The sequence below is a fragment of the Eucyclogobius newberryi genome, unplaced genomic scaffold (assembly GCF_026437365.1).
Source record: "Eucyclogobius newberryi isolate DKJ021-1_F unplaced genomic scaffold, fEucNew1.0.hap1 SCAF_13, whole genome shotgun sequence".
Classification (NCBI taxonomy): Eukaryota; Metazoa; Chordata; class Actinopteri; order Gobiiformes; family Gobiidae; genus Eucyclogobius; species Eucyclogobius newberryi.
In genome coordinates, this window is record NW_027315757.1 from 27,994,999 (window position 1) to 28,009,384 (window position 14,386).

The following is a 14,386-nucleotide window of genomic DNA, read 5'->3' on the forward strand; positions in this document are numbered from 1 at the left end:
AGTCTTCTGTGAATATATAGAAGTCCCAGATCATTCCCCTCTGAAATGTAAGACTTTCATCAATACTTTCTTTCTGCATTCCAATCTTTTGTTTACATTTCTACAGCTACTTAAAGACATGATTTAATTCAGTATTTACAGAATAAGGAGTACATAGAGACATTAAATGAACAAATGAAACATTTCACACACATTTTGATGCAAGTTAATAAATATATTTGGCATAATTTAAATAAATACTATTATAACCTTCTGACAATTATCATTTACACAGAAAACCAGCTTAGATAACAACCTGTAGATTTAAAATCCATATTTCACAAAGTACAAGAGTGCAAATTTACTTAAAGCTTAGCATGTACAATAAATATCAAGAAACACAAAACAATATACTTTCTCTATGGAAACACTGTCTACAAAAAGTATTTTAACAGTATTCCACATAAATTTTTCATTTGAGTAATGATATTCTGAGGTTATGGGACACAGTGGTAATGGATATATAAGGAGGTCAACAGTCCCACCCACTCAAAGTTCAAAGTGGTTCCGGAGATAAATTTTTTATTATTTTTTAACCATAGAAATTTAGACAAATTAAACGATCAAGAGGCAAGATGGAGGGTAATCAGGTATGTGATTATAAATGTCCATGACACAACTCTATTCAGTCTAAAAAACACATGTAAAACCTACAATTCTGAAAGATTAAGAAGAAGATTAATAACTTGTGGTTTACAAAGTTTCAGAAGCAGATTTTAAATAGAAATGACTGGTCTTGTGCTCATTACTTACCACATAGCTGATTAGCACCGAACAAGCTCTCATACATTTTTATTTCTTTTTCAAATCAGAATCCCTATGGCAAAAATGAATGGAAAGTTTACTTTCGGACCAAGCGGCCTTTCATTCCATTTTGACAATCTTTTTAAATGTCAAGAATCTGAATCTAGCCCATGAAAAACACTTTACCATCATCATGTTTACATCCTCTGTATCTCAAAAAGCCGGACATCTGTATCATACCAGATAGGAGGGTCCACGTTGCTAGAAAAACAGAAATGACCGGTAACTATTTTAGTTTAGATATCTGATTTATTCTAACTTCTAGAACTTACCGCAAATACACAACTCCCCACATATAGGTGCGAAACCACATTGCAGTGCCAGCATTGGCCTGATACTTCCTGATGAGGATGGGGTGAGGGACTGGCAGCAAGCCCACCAATGTGCCATGCTGCAAAAACTTGAGTATTTCTGATTCATCGGTCAGACCCCTGGTGAGACAAACACCATTTTACTTGAGTGTTACTTATTAATTGGATCCGTTTTGGTTTCAAAACATTACGCACTTGTCAATGCAGATCTTCTCCACTTGAGGGACCAAAACCTGCAGCAGCCTCATGATTGTTTGAAGGGGGAGTTTGCATTTCCAGGAAAGGACCTAAGGTATATTGTTTATCAATGATGTAGTGAACACAGTGTAGTGTAGTGTATGTGAAGTCACTAACCCATTCAGGCGAAGGAGCCCAATAAGATGTGGAAGATGCACTTGACAAACGCCTTCTCTCCATTTCAGCTTCAGTGTAGAAAACATCCTGAGGTGAGGAAAAGACGATGATATTGGCTGACTAAATATAAATGTTAAAATCTAAACACTATCAGCTATTTCAAACTAGAGATATTGCTGTATCTATATTGACAGAAGTGTCCACCTCATTGTCTCTGCCGGAGTTGGACTCTGTGTCACTGGTGCCAGCCACTGCACTTGGGTCGGGGTGAGCAGCATGTGTGGTGCCCATCTTTGGCACTGAGACCAAAGTGCCGTCCTCTGATACCTGAGATTTCTCTGTCAGCTTATCAATGCCTATGCAACAAGCCGGTAAACAGGGACCGCTAAAGTTATAATAGACAAGTAAAAAGAGCGCTGTGAATAAAATGCTTCTGTTACCTGGAATGGCCACCAGACTGGTTTTCAGAGTGCCTGGTTCTGCTGGCACAGCTGGGTGGGAGCCCTCCATTGACACGGTTTCCTGGGAGCCAGTGCGAGAAATAACATCCGGGACCTTCTTCTTCTTCTGCAGAGCCTTCTGAATGGAGGTAGGATCAGAAGGCAGGTTGGCAAGCTGATGGAACACATTTCGCTTACGAATAATAGCGTAAACCAAGTTGCAGTTTCCTGGAAACACAGGAACAGAGTGCTTTGCACCGTGCAAACACAAGGTTGACGTCTATAAAAAAAGGCTATTCTCAGTCTCACCATCAAATTGATATTGGATAATGTTGTTAAAAGTCTCCAAGAGAAAGAACACAAGGTGATGGTTTTGGGCAACAGAAAATAAGAACCAGTTGGTGGAGAAGGCCTCCAGCAGGTGGAGCAATTTGTTTGCTGCCACCATCGAAAGACTCTTTAGATATGGAGACACTGTACAAATAAAACATGTATTCCAGGATTTACCATACTGAAAAATTCAAATAGTGAAATATCTGCAAACTGAAATTGGTAAACGGCTTACCATTAACAATGATAGTGAGCAGGCAGTCAAACAAAGGCTGGAGACGCTGATGACCTGTGGTGATAATCTTGTGGAAAACCTACACAGAAAATAAAGGAACATTGAGCATTATTTAAATGCACGCATGTCGGTAATGTAAAACAGCAGCCTCACCACAATGAGCAGGTCGGCATGAGTCCCAGTGAACACGGGGATGTCCATAGGCACGTTCAGGGAGTAGGGCTTATTCAAGCGTACACCAAAGTTCCTCTCCCCACTCAGAAGCAGTAGTATGAACACACCAATGTGCATTAGACCAACTCGAGCTGCAGACAAAGAACAAAACATATGAGAGTGACTGATAATAAGTGGGGCAGAGGTTTGTTTGAGCAAGACTTTACACTGATCAGCCCTGGCATCGTTCAGATAGTACAGTATAGGAACCAGAATGTCCAGCACATCACTGCTCTTCAGGACAAAAAACAAGAACTTCTGTTGAAAAAAAATAAAAGTTTTAAAATAACTACAAACCTTTAATAATTGTATGTTAATTATTCTCATTTCCGTGCACAAACCTTATTAAAGTCACAAAGCTTCCAGAAAAGAACAAGCAGCTCTTGATGAAACTGAATTTTCTTGGTGGAGTTAGGTAGATACGTTTGAGTAAGAGGGTTGGTCAGTAAACGAGCCAAGCCTTTTAATACAAAGTCAAAGTCCTGCAAAAGTACACAAAACATAATCGCTAACTGATGAATGTTTTAAAATTATTAAACAATACCATCTACTTTGTTCTGAGTTTGAAAAAAAAGAAGCAAAAAAACATAACAAATCATACCTCTTCTCTGTGGATCCTCGACAGATAATTTACAAATAGATTTTCAGGACCTGCAAACTGTATAAAACCCAAGATTACAACACATGGCCTAAGATATGACAATACGATGTTACAAGATGTCTACCTCTTGTTCTTCAATGCTGGAGGGAGAAACTGGCCTGTGAGGCGGCCCTCCGTCATGCTCTAAAATGACTATGAGGATTTGCACTGCCTGTTCCACCAGCTGCTCCCGGTAGTCCGAAAAGAGGAGGTGATTATACGGAATACCAAATCCAACCGGATCATAAGCACAGACCACATTGATCAGAGAGGTAAACAGGGGAAGAGCGTGTCTGTAAGAAAAACATGTTAAATGGTATGAGTAAACGGCTTACTTTAGACACACTTAAATGCATTTAAACACTTTGAGTCCGTTATGTACCTGTTTTCAGTGGAGCAGAAGAAAGTCACCCAAGGATTGAGGATGCTGTTGTCTGATGAAGGTGGAAGGTACATTGCCTCCGAAAAACAGGTCAGTAACAACCTTAGCAGCTCTGTTCTGATAATGAAATAGAAATTCAAACATACAAACACAAGTTCTTCTCTTCATATTTAAGTTAAAAGCAGTAGCCCGACTTACCTGTTGAGGTCATGGATGTAGTTGAGAGGTGGTGACTGAGCAAAGCCTACTCCTGCCTCCCAGATGTATTCACAACTGTCTATGGTCTGCATATTCTCCACAGAGTCCTAGAAATAAGCATAAACTCTGAACATGGACCATTTTATCCTGGATGAATGCGAATACTGGGGTTAATAACTGCAAGTATGCACTATAACCCTATCCCCCAATGACTACAGACGTAAATGATCTAAGCCACAGTCTGGTACAAGCATCTGTTTTTATGTTTAATGTAAATGTACATTGTCCTAATAAATAAATTAAATAAAAATAAGTATATAAACCAGATACTAAACACCAAACTTGAAATCTTCCCATGGTAGACGCTTTCTCAACTCAACTTATTAAAATAATTCAACTATAAATTCTCAAAATGTTTCTTCTAACCCAAAAGACTCAAAACTGTTTTCCTGATTTAGATCACCATGCACAGTAATCTACCTTTCTTTATTTGCCAATTGAGTAATTGATAGAACAGGTGCATGCACATGAAGACACAAGGAAGAAGGAAACAACAGAAAACCTTTGTCAAGCCATTGTGTGTCAATAGTTTTGACACGGTACTCACTGGGCCCCTTTTGTGGCTGTGTACTGAGAAATCAGGGCAGAAAAAAAGGTCAGCAATAGCAAGGAGCAGCGACTCTGCCAGTGGTCGGGCCCCATCGTCTTCATCCAAATCTTCTGCCTGGAAAGACAAATGTGAACATTTATCTTCCTCCCGCACAAACAATACTGTAAACAGAAGATTTGCGAGTCTGATATAGTATTGTTGTATTTCCAATGCCCACCCCAGCTCTTCCAGCACCGGGCACTGTGGACCAAAAGAAACCTCTCCAGTCTTGGTCCTCAAAGATGTAGGGAAGGATGCGACTCAGGATTCGGGTGCAGTTCAGGACAACCTGCTTGTCCCTCTCTGTGGGGCACCCAGACTCTGCACCCTGCACCAACTTCTCTACAGCCTGCAATAAATGTGCATGGTATGGTAAGACTGCAGTGGGTGACTTATTAGAGTAAGTAAACTAATGATACATTTACATTAAGGGAGTAGTGATTAGCTCTAAATAAGTAAACTGCAAGAAAGGCTTCCTACTAAAGGAAACATTGAGCTGGGGGACAGGAAGCAAAGGCATGAAGGAAGGGAAGCTGCCAGCTCAAAACACTGCCATGCTGACAGACAGGTGCCTGTTTACAGTATCCAAAGAGTCTCCAAAGAGTCTTACAGATAAGCATTCAATTTCATTTTTGAGAACCAAAAGCTCTGCCATCCATTTGTACCTTGTAGCAGAGCGTGGCTAAATTAGATGGGGACTCCTCTCTCACAGCTCTGATCTCAGCAGCTGGCACCAGTGCAAACACATCCTGCACTGTGGTGTTACTGTCTGCCCAGAACTGGTCCCAAAAGGCGTCATCAGTGGCTTCCACTGGCTGCAAAACATGGGACAAACAATAGAAGATGCAATAGTGCAATATTTAAAACCCCACATTAGATTGTTCTGTATGAACTTAGGCTGTATTTTGATCAGGTTTGTGCCGTTTGCCCTGTGGCGACAAGTGTAAACAACGCTATTGTATTACAGAGTGTCTGGCCCCCATCTGAACCAAGAGGACCTGCCGCATCTGCGCCCGAACCTGCGTCATCCCGATGATTTAGCGCCACAGCGAGACACACAAAAACAACAATCGTAAAATAATATTGGCTCATACTGTTATGCACATGTTAACTGTGTTCGAATGCAAACTGGCATCAGTCCATATGGATGGAAGGTGCTGTGTTTATCTACAGAGCCGTTAAGCGAGGCGTCATTTCTTGACGCATCTCCGCAATTCGTCGCCTGACGCAATACATTTTTCTTCCCTTATCATTTCAGAAATTCCATACCTGTGTTTTTGTTGTCAATTGTATCACGGCTTTCCTAAAGTTGAGTTTTGAGTCGGAGCTTCCCATTGCGGTTATTTTTCTTCAATGCCCGATTGATGCCGCTGCTGTGGATAATCTCACCTCCGTCTTTCCCTTCACTCATTGGTGGAATCGTTTTGTAACGTGATTGGTTCAGTGAACCGGACGTAGCTTCCGGGTTGCAAACGTGCAATCGTTTTGTACAAAAGCTTGATACATCTGAAGTGTTCGGGATTAGACTGTTAGATCATCAAGTTGCCGTAAATTGGCCAGATATAGACTGACTGCATAACAGCCTAATATATCCATGATAACAAAATACATACATACATACATACATACATACATACATACATACATACATACATACATACATACATACATACATACATACATACATACATATACATATACATACATATTATTCATTTAGTGTCTTGGCCATAATCACAAAGATCACTTTGCCCCATAAGAACCGACTGTTTTAGATGGACTGGATTACTATTCATGTATTAACTGCTATTTTAAACGTAAATAAGCCTTAAAAATATGCCTACGTTTTATCTCGTTTTGATTTCTCAGTTTTTTTGAAAGCATCGCGGCTGCCCTTTGCGCATGCGCAGTGCCATGTAAACACAGTTGACGACTTGCTACGCTAGTTGTAGATGTAGCTAATTGTTACAAATAATCTAGATTAAAACAGGCCCGTTTCAATTCATCGTGAGCTTGAACATTGGTTGTGGATGGTAACCGTGTAGTTATTATCGAAGCAGTGTTAAATACTGCTGTTTTAATGACATTAGAGCGCTGTATTGCTCGGTTGCTAACAAAATTGTAATCTAAGCTAACGTGCGTCGCTCAGTCGTTATCGCTCATTTATTCTTTCGTCTTTTGGCCGTTTTGTAGATAAGGTTACTGTGTTCGGGCTCATCGTTAAATGTGTAGTTAAGTGGTTCTCAATATGGTATAGAGTTACATAAGGCCACTGGTTTGAGGTGATATTAACACTAAGCTAACTCGAAAGGCAAGCCGCTTATGTCCTGCGTGGAATAAAGCAGACGAGGGATCCTTCTCTGGATATATGAGCATCCCATAATCCTATGTTGACAGAAAACAGGTAAATTCACTTTCTGGATGCTCGCCCAGGTTTACATACGGTTTGCTTTTGTTTATAACCTGTTAATAACGTCCTGTATATGCTGTATCGTAGTTACCCACAGGCTTTGTGCTGAGTGAACTAATGCCGACCTAAGCCACTCAAATAATAACGTAGTATATTCATTCTAAGCATTTTTGACTAGACCTGTGACTTGTTGCATTTAAACAGGAAGCGGTCTCGCGGTGGGGGAGATGTGGAGAATGAGCACCTGTTTCCCCAGGCCAAACGACAGAGCACGGGCCATCCAGTCTCTCCAGAGCCGGGCCGTGATGCCTGTGACTCAGAGGTGCAATACAAGCCTGACAAATAGAACAGTTTGTTATAGGCTTCTTCTGTATCCCCAACTCACACAGGACAGAGAGCTGAGAAGATAAGATAAGGGTTTGCCTTTTTTTTTTTGTGCAAAATACTGACACCAAGACAGGAGAGTGTCTTAAGAAGTATTTATTTAATTTATTTCACATCAAATTTATGTATCACACTTGTATTGACTTGTTTGTTTTCTCATTTGTCTAACATTAGGTAGTTATTATATACACTTTCATTTCTGTCTTTTCCGAATTACATTTTTCAACACGCCTGACGCTCATATCAAGATGCTCTTGCTATAAACTCAGCTTACTTATACTTTGCAAGATATTGTGCACTCTCTGATTCTATTGTAGCCAACTTGATTCCATGTAAATAAACGCGTCCAAACAGATTAGAAATGAACTTGTTTATGTTGACTTTGCTGCCTGGTGGACTCCTAATGTGTCATTTGGTGTTTGTCAGTCTTCCAACAGTGAGACCAGCAGCAGTATCAGCAGTCCGGAGCTCTTGGTTGCTGGCTCCTCCAGTCAATGTGCTGTGGGTCCATGCAGTTCCTTAACTTCAACAGAGACCGCCGATATGGGGCGGCCTTCAGACCTGGTTTCCTATCAGCACATCAACCGCATCCTCAGAGAAGCGCACTTCCAGAGCCTGCAGTGCAGAGGTCTGCATCGAGACACACACCAGTTATGTCTGCCAAATCAATGATGTGCTAAAATGCCCCCACTGCCAAGCCTCTGAAGCCAGCTGATGATGAATAAAAGTGGTTGTAAGCATTTGAGCAATAATTCACAATTGATCATGGGAGATAATTTCTGACCTGTTTGGGTTTGGATTAGGTAGTTTACACTTTGCCGAAAAATCACAGTTTTGATTTAAATTGTAGTTTGATCACATGCATCTTGGATTTCTTAGATTAGAAGGACATTGCAAAGTTGTAGGTTGTGTATTGGATGTCTGTGATGGCACAGGAACCACTCAGGGATTACTTGTTTAGATTTTTCATCTCATCATGCCAGGGTCTTTACAGATGTTGTAGAGGTGTTGTCATAACCAAGGAAAACCTGTTGGTTTACAAAAACATTGTTTACCACTTAGTGGTTAGCGTAAAGTTAGGCCTTCATAGTAAATCAAAGCATTAGTCACAGAACTGCTACTCCTCTTTCCAAAACAAATGTGAAATGTCTGTTTACTTGAAACCAGAACAACTCCATTTGTATTCTCCAATTACAAAAGTTTTCACTTTTTTAACCAAGAAGGAGCAAACCCTCCCTTTCCTTCCTTTCCCTCTAGATTTCAACACCAGAGCCTTTGATTGTGCACTATGTTCTGCTATTTAAAGGTTGTTGTATGAGTTTGTGTGTGCACTGAACAACACAGCACTGCCTCCAAGTGGCAGTGCAAAGATTTGCTCTTTCACGCCATGATCCCAGAAGAATCCTGACATTCTTCTTTGTGTCTCAAAACATTTGAAGATGTATTTTATTTTTTTGCTATTGTATATTTTTTCTATATAGAAATGAACATAACATTAATCAGCCATTGATTTTTTTTTTCTTGTAAATAAATACTGTGCCATTTGAAAAATAAAAAAGACTGTTTTTACAAAGTCCTTCTGATTGATTTATGTTTGTCATTAATCTATTCACCAAACATTCTTAAAAGCCATCTTCTTTGCAAGCAGATGAAACATTGAGAGTAGCCCAAACAATATAACAATGACATCACACAAGAATACGTCTGAATAAACCTTAACTCAAGTAATAACATCTTAAATCTCCATTTGTTTAACATTATGATTTTAGTTAATAATGTGAGTTGTGACAACACAATCCCGATCTCTATAGTGATTTCATGAATATTTGGTCTCAGTGCGGTCTTTGTGGACACAACCTCCTCCAAATAGCCAGTAATAAATGAGTCCCCACGCACACAGGCCATCATTAATGAGATATGACCTGTGTCCATGGAAGGAGCAGCTAAAGCTTCTTTAATTAGCGCTCAACATGTCCTTGTCCTGTCACGCACACTGTAACAGATTACATACATTAATGCACCACAGTAACCAGGGATACCACGCTGCTGTTACCATGGATAACTCATTACTTGCCTTGTCCACTTTTGGCATACACTTTTACAGGGTATTCGGGGTCAGGGCTGATGGAAATTCACCTGTGATCTTAACTCTCTTTTTTTTTTAAACAACTTAAACACAATTAGCTGATTGGAAAAGGGTTGTGGTGCCTGTAATGCTTAAACATAGGTCAAAACACAAGGTTTGTTTTCTCGAGCTGGACGTTCTGTCATCATCATATAAGGCTATACATTTAAAACACTTCTTTGTCAAGTCAGTCAACAAATTGCTAATGAAAAAGCAAAAAAAGTTACTGTTTTGATAGATTAAGAAATGTGTATTCAGAATACTCAAAGGAAAACATTGAGGCATTTGATTATAACGGCAATGGTTTTAGTTAGAAAACACACATCTTATGAGTGTGTGTGATTTTTCCGTCTCTATTCAGTGCTAAACAAATGCAGGAAAAACATTAAAACAAATATTAAATTGTCTTAATCCTTTGGACAGAATACATTTAAAAAAAAAAAAAAACATTTTAATGCAGCTATTCAGTCTATTCAACTAAATACGTGTTCAAAGTATTCCCAACACTAGTATAGCTTAATACACAATGAATAAAAATTAGCTTATTTTGTTCATTAAGACAAAAGGTTTGTGTTTTTATGGAAGAGGCAGTAGATGGCAGCAAACTCTGTCTTTGAGAAATACAAATATTATTCGTCCTCCTACGGGATTTTTATAAATGCCACAAAATCAGCATTCATGTCCAATGTGTATCCCCCTCCCCCTCTCTCTCTCTCCCTGTCTCTCTCTCTCCCTCTCTCTCTCTCTCTCTCCCTGTCTCTCTCTCTTTCACTCACACTTCCACACAGACAGACACACACAGACAGACAGACACACACACACACACACACAGAGACACACACACACACACACACACACACACACACACAGAGACACACACACACACAGACACACACACACAGTGGCCTTTCGGTGTTAAAGATATGGAGGATGTAGAGGTGGGTGGTGATGAATAGCTCGTATCAGTCGAGTGGAGAGGCAGGAGAGAGTTAAGCGAATTGTCCTTGTCCTGGTGTCTATGTATGCACATATATTGTTATATTTTTACTGTCGCCAGCAGAAAAATCTGGGTTAGTAAACCTGCTTTATACTACAATGTCCTCTCAAAGATTCTCTACTTGAAGCCACAGAACGTAACTTTCTAGACATAAAATAGACGTGTATGTGTTTATGATGTATGTATAGCACTGAAAAACTGTGAAATAATAATAATATTAATAACAGCATTATTATATTATTATTAATAATAATAATAGTAATATAATAATAATAATAATGATAGTAATATTTCACAGCTGAAGGGCTTTCTCTTTCTTTCGAAACTGACTTAAATTGCACCCTGCAAAATAAAAATATGCTTCTTTTTTGAGCAACATTGGCTTACCGTTTGAGCTGGCTAAAACTGTTATTGTATTGGCTTGACTTTTACAGCTTTCCATCAGCGGCCAACGCTAACATCTGCTTTGCCTTCCCGTCTCCATTTGACATTTTGCTCCGTATTAAACAACCAAAAGCTAGCCTGAATTGCAGCCCCCTTGGCCATCCCCAGAGTTAATGACCCACTGAGCATATTAGCAGTGTGTTGCTCTGGCCTGGCTGAGGAAGGCGAGCGGGAGGAGGAGCAATCGCAGGTGAACAAGGACTAGCTGGAGATAATGGGTCAGTATGATGAAGTACGGGTCAAGATTCAAAAACAGATTACGCTTCGCAAACTAACCTTTGGTTTGCAGATGGTATCTGCACATTACCAGAGGCTTTTTTTAAGACATGGAAATGTTACTTCTAAAACCTTTATTCAAATACCCTCCAATTAATATTTCCTATGGCCTTCATTAGTTGTGAGGGGAAAGAAATATTTGAGGAAAGCAGCCAGTAATACAAAGTTGAGTTTTTTTTTTAAATTGTTAATATTTCCAGTACCCATAAACCTGTCCAACATCACAGAGGAGAACTCAAACATAATAATAATTATCATTGTAAAGAAAAAAAAACTGCTGTATTTATCTGAATGTTTAGTCACATGCATTTTGTCATTCAGAAAGTTTGATAACATGATCACAAACTTGAAGAAAAGAAACAAGTTAGGCAATAGGAAATAAAGAAAATTAAAGATTCACTATTTGGTCACTGCATGTCGCAGTATTCCTGAATAATTGTGTTTATGTTTGCGTTTTTTCTTACAATAATCTTAACACGAAAATCTGATATTGTTGCAATCCTAGGAAGTATCAAATAATAACCCATTGTAAAATCCAAATTATATTATATTGATTATGTAATCACACTGGAAAAGCATATGGAATAATGTGCACATGACAAATTATATTATATATATATATATATATATATATATATATATATATATATATATATATATATATATAAATTATGTATACAATAATTCCTTCCAAAAATGATACCCACAGGATTAGGCCAGAATTGGCTTGTAGAGTTTATTATGGAAAGTACAGGGCTTAATAAACAACATGTGAACTGTAAACCTGTTGAGAGTCTGCTGTCATTACACCATGACATAACCTACTGTTTTTTAAAAGCCCTCCATTACGTCTGCGCTAACTGGCACCATTCAGTCCTCTATTGTTAGCGGAGTTAGCCTTGTCCATGCCCCACTGCCCAGCCACATGGCACGCTCCATCACCAGACGACTAATGCGGCGCCCCTCACCATCGCCAAGGTACAATTTGTTGCATCTCGACAATAACTGTCAGGAAGAGCTATGCCCGCACTCAAATGGCAGCCCATAATCTGCCCCTCTCCCTGTATTATCTTAATTGAGCCCACGGGTGTCCAATGCCATCAAATTGCTTAGCTCATTTGCAAATTAATAAAATATGAGCACTGCAAATCTATGGCTTTGAAGGAGCTGGAAGGTACTTTGATGGAGTCCTTTGTTGGTCACAAATGGCAAGATGTTGTGGAAATAGACTTTGTTTTTTTGTTTTTTCAAGGTCAGACCACTCAAGGCCATTTCGGTTTGTTGTTACTGACTTCTGGTTTTTGATTGGTTTGGAGGAATCAGCAGCACCAACAAGTGCCACGTCAGCACCAGTTTGAAGGATTTCGACGGCCCGTTCCTGACACACACAATGACGAAGGGGACATTGTATGAAGTGCTCATAATAAAAGCTCAGATCCTAATAACACCAGTATGCTGCGGGGGCGCTGGAGCAAACCAGAGCTTATTGAAAGCATCTATCATGTCTTTTAGGTGAGTGGCCACTTACACTGTCCACGCTTCTCAATCCCTCCGTAATCACTCCTCTGTTTTGAGCGTTGAGCGTCAGATACTTGGACATCTAACTTTCTTTAGGCTTATAAATTTCCTTTATGGCTCAAAACCAATACCTGGTAAACTTTCGACTTGGGATCTGATTTTGTCTTGCTACTGTGGCCGATAACCCATGTTTGCAAGGCCCACACGTTGATTGTTGTAAAGTAAAGTTCACAAATAGAATAGAAGAAGTGAAGACCTGTGGGGAAAGTATGTAGCTGCAAATTCACATATATAACTGACTTCATTGTAGAAAAAATCCTGTTGTATCATCTTGACTCTGTTTTTAGATAAACAAAACCTTTCGACTCTCATCCAAGAGTTCTCAATCTGCGAATCGAGTCTGGGAACTCAGGTTTTATATCCTACTCTGTGTCAGCCTCCTTATAAAGGGAATTTTTGGTTTCATTTGAGACTGCTCTTCTTTGTTTTCTAACAGCCGTGTAATGAGCTATCGACATCCTATTGTAACCTGTCTTTGGAGCTTTCCGTCCTCTCCTCTGATAGTGAAACAATCAAGAAAGGCCGAGCGGTTCTCCTCAGCGTCTTCTCTTGTAAACCTGATATTTTCGGGTTCATCACATTGATATTCTCTGAGAAGGCTTCCAGCTCTTGTTTCTTGATTGTCACAAATGTGTCATCCACGTGGCGACACCAACGTTTTGGGGCAATGCCTGAAAAGGAGGTAAGTGCCTTCTTCTCAAAATGCTTCATGTAAGTTGGTCATTATGGGAGAGACGGGAGAGCCCATGGAACGGCCGTGAACATGTAAAAATGTCCCTGGAATTGTACGTGGCGTGTTCAGGTGTCAGTTTGGTCCTCTCCTGTAAGGTGGTGACCTCCTGCAGTCTGGTCCTGACCACTGCCACTCCCTCAGAGGTCACGATGCAGGTGAACACCATGAGGTCATCTGGGTCCATTTGGAGATGTTTCACTTTGCGATGATTGTGATGTTCTGAGTTCTCCACCACCAGTGATGCTAAGACGGTTGTTAAATGCTGCTCACAATGTGTCTGAGTGGAATATCTCCTTTGTGGAATTTAAGAAGGCCATAAATGCATGGAATAGCTTCCTATAACACAGAAGGCTGTCTATCGCCTCCTCTTTTTCAAGCTTTTATCTATCACTTTCTTCTTGTAGCCACTGGTGGGATCACTTTTCAAACGTTCGCATGTGGTCGTGTCCTGGAGGAGGCTGTGGACTTGGCTTCATGTGTTGAGGATCACAGTGCTGCTGGAAGAATGTTAATACTGTGATCTTTTTGTAACGCTGAGAGTGTCTTCCTCTCTTCTTCCGGTGTGATGTATGAAGGAGAAGCCGTGAGACGTAACCTCAGGTCTGCGGCCTCCGTTTCTGTCATTTTATTGTTCCTAATGGCTGTTTCTGTGGCTGTGATTCAGTCTTCTGCAGGTATGTGTTTCGAAGTACCGGTAATCGAAAAGTTAATGGCTTAATAACCGGCTTCACTTTCACACTTCCACGCGTGACACATACAATTACGGGTTAAGTGCAGCTAACAGCCTATATTCAAGAATCGTGTCGCTTGTGGAATGAATGAAAACTTGGACATGCTTTTCTTG

General features: G+C 39.9%; 2 protein-coding genes across 2 annotated transcripts; one reads left to right on the top strand and one right to left on the bottom strand.

Moving 5' to 3' along the window:
• Positions 1-193: 193 nt before the first annotated feature.
• Positions 194-6,008, bottom strand: hid1a (HID1 domain containing a). The gene is made up of 19 exons (XM_072443264.1): positions 5,865-6,008; positions 5,261-5,410; positions 4,774-4,944; positions 4,554-4,670; positions 3,947-4,053; positions 3,749-3,865; positions 3,452-3,659; positions 3,328-3,384; positions 3,068-3,208; positions 2,894-2,984; positions 2,667-2,818; positions 2,514-2,592; positions 2,258-2,422; positions 1,949-2,176; positions 1,713-1,864; positions 1,509-1,595; positions 1,350-1,441; positions 1,116-1,274; positions 194-1,044 (listed from the first exon to the last, which is right to left on the bottom strand). The coding sequence occupies exons 1-19, from the start codon at positions 5,928-5,930 to the stop codon at positions 981-983; spliced, it is 2,403 nt and encodes an 800-aa protein (XP_072299365.1). The 5' UTR covers positions 5,931-6,008; the 3' UTR covers positions 194-980.
• A 508-nt stretch (positions 6,009-6,516) lies between these two features.
• On the top strand, positions 6,517-8,148 carry LOC140358427 (protein VCF1). The gene is made up of 3 exons (XM_072443266.1): positions 6,517-6,999; positions 7,210-7,327; positions 7,816-8,148. The coding sequence occupies exons 1-3, from the start codon at positions 6,983-6,985 to the stop codon at positions 8,059-8,061; spliced, it is 381 nt and encodes a 126-aa protein (XP_072299367.1). The 5' UTR covers positions 6,517-6,982; the 3' UTR covers positions 8,062-8,148.
• The last annotated feature ends 6,238 nt before the right edge of the window (positions 8,149-14,386 follow it).

Excerpts from the sequence above, each read along its gene's own strand:
- LOC140358427 (XM_072443266.1), top strand. Across the intron at positions 7,328-7,815 it reads GTGATGCCTGTGACTCAGAG|TCTTCCAACAGTGAGACCAG; the intron begins GTGCAATACAAG and ends GGTGTTTGTCAG.
- hid1a (XM_072443264.1), bottom strand. The coding sequence starts at position 5,930 with ATGGGAAGCTCCGACTCAAAACTCAACTTTAGGAAAGCCGTGATACAA. Across the intron at positions 1,865-1,948 it reads CAGTCTGGTGGCCATTCCAG|GCATTGATAAGCTGACAGAG; the intron begins GTAACAGAAGCA and ends CTTGTTGCATAG. Across the intron at positions 1,596-1,712 it reads ACTCCGGCAGAGACAATGAG|GATGTTTTCTACACTGAAGC; the intron begins GTGGACACTTCT and ends TCCTCACCTCAG.